This window comes from Choristoneura fumiferana, chromosome 7 (genome assembly GCF_025370935.1).
Source record: "Choristoneura fumiferana chromosome 7, NRCan_CFum_1, whole genome shotgun sequence".
In the NCBI taxonomy this organism is placed as follows: domain Eukaryota; kingdom Metazoa; phylum Arthropoda; class Insecta; order Lepidoptera; family Tortricidae; genus Choristoneura; species Choristoneura fumiferana.
This window is the reverse complement of record NC_133478.1, coordinates 14,668,817-14,677,545: the sequence shown is the minus strand read 5'-3', so window position 1 is coordinate 14,677,545 and position 8,729 is coordinate 14,668,817. Positions and strand designations below refer to the sequence as shown.

At 36.7% G+C, this 8,729-nt stretch overlaps 1 protein-coding gene across 1 annotated transcript in view; it reads right to left on the bottom strand.

The window, feature by feature from the left end:
- LOC141429766 (uncharacterized) overlaps window positions 1–8,422 on the bottom strand; it is a 19,149-nt gene extending 10,727 nt beyond the window's left edge. Inside the window, exons 1-3 of the mRNA XM_074090290.1 lie at window positions 8,249–8,422; window positions 6,945–7,147; window positions 2,064–2,274 (exon numbers count right to left, since the gene is read on the bottom strand). Coding sequence (XP_073946391.1) covers window positions 2,064–2,274; window positions 6,945–7,139 — 406 coding nt within the window. The 5' untranslated portion in view covers window positions 7,140–7,147; window positions 8,249–8,422. The remainder of the gene's footprint in view (window positions 1–2,063; window positions 2,275–6,944; window positions 7,148–8,248) is intronic.
- Between the last annotated feature and the right edge of the window lie 307 nt (window positions 8,423–8,729).

Sequence of the window (8,729 nt, the reverse complement as noted above, 5' to 3'; positions counted from 1 at the left end):
TGGTTCTTCGACTGATATGGCCGGCCCACTGCCACTTCAGTCGAAGAACCAAAAATGTTGGCAATTCTCGCCCTGAGAACTGCCGGTGAGCTATGTCGATGACTTTAGTTCTGTGTCGGATCTCCTCGTTTCGAATTCGATCCTTCAGAGAAAGAGTAGGCACTATATTTAACTTTAATAATCACGACATCCTCGTCAGCCCTCTTGTTCTGTGCCCAGCAGTGGGACGTATATAGGCTGGGATGATGATGATGATGAATCACGACATTTTTTTAAAATTAAATAAAGAAGTTATAAAATGTTATCTTATCAATAAATTAGAGGACTATCTACGGCACCAGGGACCTACTTAGATCTCATTAATTTTATCGACGCAGTTGACAATCATGGATATTCTTAATATCGAACTTGGCTCCCATGGGATGGTTTTACAATGTATTTTTGAAGGGTTTATTTTTATGTATGTTATAAACTTACAAACACGAGGCCGCCTCTGGCTAACGATAACGTAGTTTTACCTACATATATTGGTGTCGGTTATCCAACTAATAATATGAATTTGAAAGTTTATGAGTATGTGCGAGCATGCGTACATGCATGCCTTACTTTTTACTTCAAAACGTCGTCTAAACTAATTTGGATGAAATTTTTATATTCTACACATTCATGTAAAATTCCAAAATCTTCCATGAAATTTTACATGGGTGATCATCATACGACGTAAATGTTGACCACAATATATACATTTTCGGAATTCCCATGACAATTTCAAATTCTTTATTTACCGCACGTAATTTTAACTGTTTGCTTATCTTCTTCTTATTGTCTTCGCTTAACTAGGGTAGCTGGAAGAGATCCCTTTTAGGGATAAGCTCGCCTTTGTTCTCCTCTCTGTGTAGGTATTTGTTTTTTATTTTTATGTGCAATAAAGAGTTTACATACATACATATGATTTAGTAAAATTCCGGAATTTCGATTCAACTGGTCAAATACGAGAGTGAAATCGTGGGTAAAGGCTAGTCTAGTATTTCTTTCTTCAGACACTATCTATGCCACACGTTATGGCCCTGTGCAACATGCAGCCACTTTTTTCTGCTGCCCTTTTGATATCATCGTCCCAACGCATCGACAGTTTTCCTTGCGCTCAACTTGGCGGGGCACTGCCGTGCCGCCAGAAGTCCCATCAGTTGTGTAATATCTTGAACAGGACCGTTCCTATCAATTAATAAAATAATCGTTGATAACGTCCGGACTTTGCACTACGTCTTTAAATTTTCACATAATAAGCACGCTAAATGAAACTATAAAATATACTATTATTCGTGAGGGTGGATGTAAGGATGTTTGTTACAGTTTTACGCTAAAACTGCTGAACAGATTCGGATGAAATTTGGTTTTGGTTCGGCTCCATGTTTGTTAGCTGTTGCATGGTTGCTGTCTGGAGAAAGCTCCATCATCGTAAGTGATTTCGGATGTACTACCGGCGTACCGGCTCAGCGCCCGAGCGAACATATCCGAACCAATCCGATGTGACTGATCGCAAGCGAAGTGAGTGCTGAAACTTCACTCGGGATACGCTCGATCCAATATCGATAAGATTTTAAAGGAGCCGATAAAGAAAGAAAGAAAGAAAACATTTCGGTATACGTGACAACGTGGTAAGAATTGTTCATCATCATCATCATCGGCCTATCTTAGCCCACTGCTGGACATAGGCCTCTCCAATTGTACGCCACTGAGCACAATCCTCGGCCACTCTCATCCAGTAACTGCCAGCTACCGTGCGAAGATCATCGCTCCGCCTACCCACGCCACGCTTGCCGATTCGCGGTCTCCACTCAAGAACTCGTTAAGAATTTTTAAGAAAAAAAAAATAGTTATGCATGTCACGAAATGGTCTCAAATCGGTAATCTGCCGGTCTTGCGAACGGCGCTGGTCTTCCTTTGGGACCATAATGGATTCGGATCCGCTTAAGTATCAGACTCTTTTGAATCTTCATATCCGGATTTACCCATCTCTATAGATAAAGAGTACTAATGTAGCACAAAAGTTTGATACTCACGGGCTGTGTAAGCGGGGTTCATCAAGGAAGCTATACAGCCTGCTTCCAGTACGCCCAACAGCGCACAAGGGTATTCCGGCATATTCGGCAGAATTACCGCAACCTTATCATCATTCTTCAGTTTCAATTTTGTCCTGAGTGAAGCCGCGAACGATATGGACATCCTATGCGTCTGCGCGTATGTGTAACCATGGCCTGTTAACGCACACACCTGGAAAAGTAATTTGATTGGGTTAGATTATTGACTTTTTTTTTTTTGACGACCGGATAGCCTAGTCCAGGGTTGCACAGACTTATTAGGACCAGGAGCCACTCTAGATTATAAGCTTAAGGTGGGCCGCAGCAATTGAAATCAACTGAAATTACGTATTGCGAGGAATATGTTTTTCAATAACCAATAGAAATGCTTCATTTACCTCGCCTCGTTCCGCTGAGCTGTTTCCACCAGAGATATGCTGTGCGAGGATGTGTAAATGAAGCGTTTCTATTGGTTAATAAAAAACACATCCCTCGTAATACATCCTCGCACATTATTGGTGGAAACGCTGCTTAAAGCAGTGGCTTCAGTGCCTTCAGCAGTGGTGTTGTAAGAACTGGATTACCACCGAGTTGTCTAAATTTTTTTACATGATGGTTGTCACAAATTTAAAATATGACAAAGCTTGCTTGTGTACGTTAACTCTGATGAGTTGTATCTGAAGACAAAACAAACTCGAGTTTCTCTCACTCTCGAAATTGCTTAACGAATTTATTCACTCCAAGCCACTGTTATGAAGCTTAGATATAAGTAGGGGAACCCGCTTGTTCAAGCTATGATAATTAAGACGGTTTGTACCGTAGTCATGGATTTTATACAATATCAGGTAAGTACTTAGAACCTGTGGGATAGGAAATCAATTTTATTTTAAGGGATTTGTATTTTTGTTTTAAAGTGACTCTGGGCTGACACGCACTTTGCGGTTACTTTATTACAGTTTTATCTTGGGATTAAAGGTTAATGATATAAACTACTTTACTAAATTGTTAATTGTTATTTAATTAATAGGTCATTTACCTTATCAACTTATCATATACCACAATAAAATTACCTACAATTTCTATATCCTGTTGATTCAATCAATTATTTGGGCTGTATAGAGTAGTTTTATTAAGTTCAAACTCGTTTAAATTAATATTTGTGGCCCAGAACCGGGGATAATATTAAAACAGAGGCTCTATAGATCACAGGTAATTGGATCATCATGGTCTCACTTAATTAAAATCAAAACTTAATTTTAATCCTAGAACCCAACTAACGTCGCCTATCACGCTACAAATATCAAACATTTTGCTTTACATTGCATTCTTCGAATAAATTTTAGTGTAATAAAATTAATAAAAATTGAATTATTATATAAAATTCTTATAAAAAGTATTTAAAAGCAGCCTTACCCACTGGTTTCGTGTCATAGATGACCCTTCGATGAGACCCTCAGCATACATCTGATTCCATGCAAAGATGGAACTCGAAGTGAAACTGGTCATCATCCAAATTTGCATCCTTCCTATCCGTTACTTAATAAGTATGACTAATTTTAATGTAAGTAGGTAAAATTAACAGCAGACCGAGACGGAGGTGGCGGGACGACTTGGACACGTTCAGAAGCGACTGGCAAGACTAAACTAGAAATCTGAGGAAGCTGGAAATCCGAGAGAAGAAGCCTGTGCCCATCAGTATTATAAGCAGTATATATTGAAGTGGCGTTGGGCTGGCCACGTCTGTCGCAGGACCGATGAACATGAGACCGATGAAAACGTAGTGTAGGGTGTCCTGAGGCACGGTGGACGGATGACTTTAAGAGGGTCGCTGGCGGCGGATGGATGCGAGGGGCTGAAGACAGAGTGTTGTGGCTGTGGCGAGCCATGGAAGAGGCCTATGTCCAGCAGTGGTCTGCTGTGGGCTGATGATGATGATGATTATATTGTATGCTATTATTATTATAATTATTATTTTAGCTGCGAGAAGCGACATTCGGGCTTCGTATCTTGCCGTCCCGCTGAAGCTATTATTTTTATTTAATATGAGTGAGAGGGACAGTACGTTTTCGAATATCTTAGTGTTTAAATTGTATATTTTTAAAATGTGTTTTTATTATGTTCTATGTACTTAGAGAAGAGCGAATAAATATTTCTATTTTCTATTTCAGTGGAATAAATAATGCCTATAAATAAACCCTGGTGTATGTTTAGCAGGGTGTCAAATAAAAGGCTATCTTTTTTGTATTTGTGCTTCTTAAAAGAATTCATAAATAATTCATTTCATTAGGTACGTTTTTTAGTTACCGCATACAATGAAATTTTATTGAAAATATATATATATATTCTTATACAAGGGGGCAAATAAGCATACGGGATTTTTTTTAAATGGGCAGTTTTCACGGGACACAGGTGGAGTTGCTTACAACAACTAGCGTAGTTATATTTACTCGAGCATCAAATTATTATCTTATCTCACGCGGCGTTTATGCTTATGCAAGTTGTGTTGCGATATAATCGACCAAAGAGGTTAATAGCTTTACATAAAAAAAGGTAATTGTATTGCACATAGTCTACGTGTATGTCATACGTGACCCACTGTAGACCTTTTCTCATTGACAACAGACAAAGAGATAGCTCATAGTTTTATTTTTAATCCCCGACGCAAAAAGAGGGGTTATAAGTTTGACCGCTATGTATGTCTGTCTGTCTGTCTGTGGCACCGTAGCTCTTAAACGGGCGGACCAATTTGAGTGCGGTTTTTTTATTTGAAACCAGGTTTTCTGGCGATTATTCTTTGACATGTTTCATCAAAATCCGTTTAGCCGTTTTTGAGATATTGAACTTTAAAGTCGAGATTTTTCAACTTTTTGGTTAGGTTATTATATTTCTAACACAAGTGCGGGTATAAACACCATCATCATCATCATCATATCACGTAGGATGTCCACTGTTTGACATAGGCCTCCCCCGTGGACCTCCAGTTGCTTCGGTTAGAAGCGGGATGCATCCACTATGAACCTGCGGCTTTAACAAGGGCATCCGTCCATCTCATTGGGGTTTCCTACGCTGCACTTGCCGATCCTCCTCCATTCGAGAACTTTTCGGCCGGAAATAATATTTACGTATTACGTCACACATCCTCAGCTATCACAAGGATCACACTACTTTGACAATAAACTCGTGTACTCGTTTCGTGTGTGTAGTATGAAGCGCGGTAGCATCTTGAGCACGATCTTTACGGATCTCTACCAAAATCTTACTATCTAAACCTGCCACCAGGAAGCTCGAGCATCTAACCTAACTAATCGATCGTTATAGGGTCAGAATGCTGGGAAAATCTTTGGAAAATATATCTATACTCTCGAAAAATTCACAAATATTTTTAGCTCTATCTAACGTGAGCAAAGTAACGCGATCGAAGACGTAAGCCGCGAGCAAACGAGGTTTTATATGTTTGCTTTAACAGTTTTAAGTTACCTTGGACTTTCTATAAATAAACTTATTAAGTACCTACTTGGTTCTTATTTAACATTGGTTAACCACTAATGTGAATTCACAGTTACGAGTAACTATAGAAGCGTGAATTTTTGAAAAGAATAAAAATAATAATAATTGTTTAATGCATTATGTTGTTATGTACGTAATAGTTTTAAATAGCTGCACAGATTTAAATTAATGTTTTTTTACATACAGATCATAGCCCAGAGATGAACAACAGTCAAGGGTATTTCGACCGGATGGCATAGTGGTTAGAGAACCTGACTACGAAGCTTGAGGTCCCGGGTTCGATTCCCGTGTTGGGGCAGATATTTGTATGAAAATACGAATATTTGTTCTCGGGTCTTGGGTTTTAATATGTATTTAAGTATGTATCTATCTATATAATTATATTTATCCATTGCTTTAGTACCCATAACACAAGCTTTGCTAAGCTTACTTTAGGACTAGGTCAATTGGTGTGAATTGTCTCATGATATTTATTTATTTATAAATATTATATGTATGTTACCAAGACATGAAAAATATCTATACGCCTTTATGCCACTAACCATAAGGTCGATTATATTTTTATTCCGGAAATTGCATAGTTCCTGTAGGACACAGGTACCTATATATTTTGTTAACTATGCAATGTCTCCATAAATTTCTATCGAAAAAATAAATATAGGTGGAGAACAGTAAATGACATGTTTTATGTAGTAGTGCAAAGAACTAATATGGGATTTAAGTAATTTTTCGAATATGGAATGTCTATTTATCTATATGATATATGGACATAATTACTACTACATAAAACAGGTCATTTACTTTAGTTTTTTACCTATAAATATCACAATAAATAAGATATATTAAACATGCTGTTCCTATGAGACAATTACAATGAGGTCATGAAGTGTTGTTCCGCCATACAGTTGGAATTAATCAATTGCCAGGTTTTTTTTCTGTTTAGTAACATCTTTTCGAGTTTGTTCTGTCACGGTTTTACCAGTTTTGGATTTAGTTTAAAATTATGCTGATTTTGTGTATTTTAACCACTATTATTCATTCAATTGTCACTTTGATAATAAAATTGGTTGACTAATGTAGCCTTGACCAGCGGCTTTTGAATTGAAATTCCAACACTGTTGGTCTCCAACTGAATGCTCTTCTCATCTACTCAAAATTTGACTGGCAGAGATCACTTAAAGGGATAAGTTTGTCTTTGTAAATGTATCTCAATGTCAATGTTTGTCAATTGTGACCGTTTCATATTTTTGATAATGAGTTTACATACATACTTACATGTACTATTTTATAGAGGTGCTAAGTAACTGTTTCAATGTTGGTTCAACGAAAAAATATTAAAAAAAACTAAGTACTTACAGTAGCAGTCTTGTCAGGCCATCTATCTAAATTTTGCCAAATGAAATCATTGATAGTATAATTGACTTTTGGAAGATCCTTGTAAACTGATGTTAATATTTTCTGCTCTGAGCTGCTATGGCGAACTGCTTGCAAAGCAGGTACATTCGACCTCTTTGCAGCCTGGTAGGCTGATCGTCTAAGAGTACTGGCCATTTTCGGCTCTAAAAAAAAAAACTGCAAATTAAAGGCAATCAGTTAGGAAAATAAGTAGTTTGTTAAAATTTCCTTTTTAATACTGGCTTTCTTTGCTGACACAACTTTTTGTTGGCTACACTTGCTTTGTCATGCAATCTACATATGTACTGTGGCAGAATGAAAAGGTTGCCCAGTTGTCAAATAAATTTGTTTACACATTGCAAGCACATGTTAACTTTTTTAATGATATTATGATGGAATATGTCTTACTCAGTCAATAAAGCAGTTAAGTAAAACAGACCTTAAGGTGGTCAACCTTTTCATTCCGCAACTGTACCTATACCAAATCTAAAGTCAATCCAACCACTGGAAGTTTGACGCAAGATGAGCCAAGGTGGTCAAAATATTGATACATGAACTCTAATACCTTAATAATAAAGTGCATGTGCCAATATTTTTGACCACCTTGGCCACTCTGAAATATCTGATGGTGACTGAACTACAAAACAGAATGAGCATAATCAAACTTCATAAGTTAAATAGAAGCTTGTAATTATCTTGCACTTAACATGCTTGTAATAACCACTAATGTAAAAACAGATACCCACTTTGGAAGACCGGTGCCTCTTAGCACAGGCATCATGTATACTTAAAAAGAGGCACCAACCTAATGTTACAATGTATTTTTAATTAAGCAAATGCATAGACGGTTTTTATTTTTTTTATTTTATTTACTTGCAAAGATCATGCACCCACTATAAAAAAATACTTAATGCACAGTAAAAAATATTTAAACTACTTACTTAGTAGTAGTTAAAACTACACTAGTACTTTTTAAAAACTATTTTTTAAGCTTATTTTATTCAAAAACAATAAATTATTTAAGTAAAAATTATAACATAATTTAAAAGTTCAAAAATAAATAAATTAGTAAACAAACAAAATACGGTAACTGATCATTTTACATACTTACCTAACACGGACCTCAGAAACAAGTTCGAATTTAAATTAAAACTTTCTAGGTTACCTTGAATTGCCTTGAATACAATAAATTGATTTTTCGAAAGCTAGAAACGATTACTGCTGTTCTTTCACACTTATGTCGTCGTTTTAAAATAATAACTTACCTTAACAACTCAAAACTTATAGTTTTAATTCAACAACAAGGTCCTTTCACTTTTGCGGTCCACACAATACTGTTCGTTCATTAGCATTTGTTTGCAACTAAACTCATAAACTTACGGAATTGATTGACTGATTATGTATGTATGATATGAACACGTCGGACATGCGATGGACTTTGAAACCAAAGAGTAGTATAATATACGGGGAAAAGAGAGCCCTCTCTCGTCTCATTCATGCAGACGGTTTTGAAGCGCCGTCTGCATTTTGTAACTAGTACCATTGATGTATATATCCATCCATACGTATAGCTATTAATAGTCACAGGTATTCTTTTACTTTACTGGATTTGCTTCCCAGCTCAAACCACATAAAAACTAAAAACAGGGCTGCAAAGAGAAGTGAGACCGCTTGAATTCAGTCTTCTTAAGTTTAAACCAGCCTCAATTTTCCGTTTGCAGCACTGTCTTTACTTTTTATGTGGTC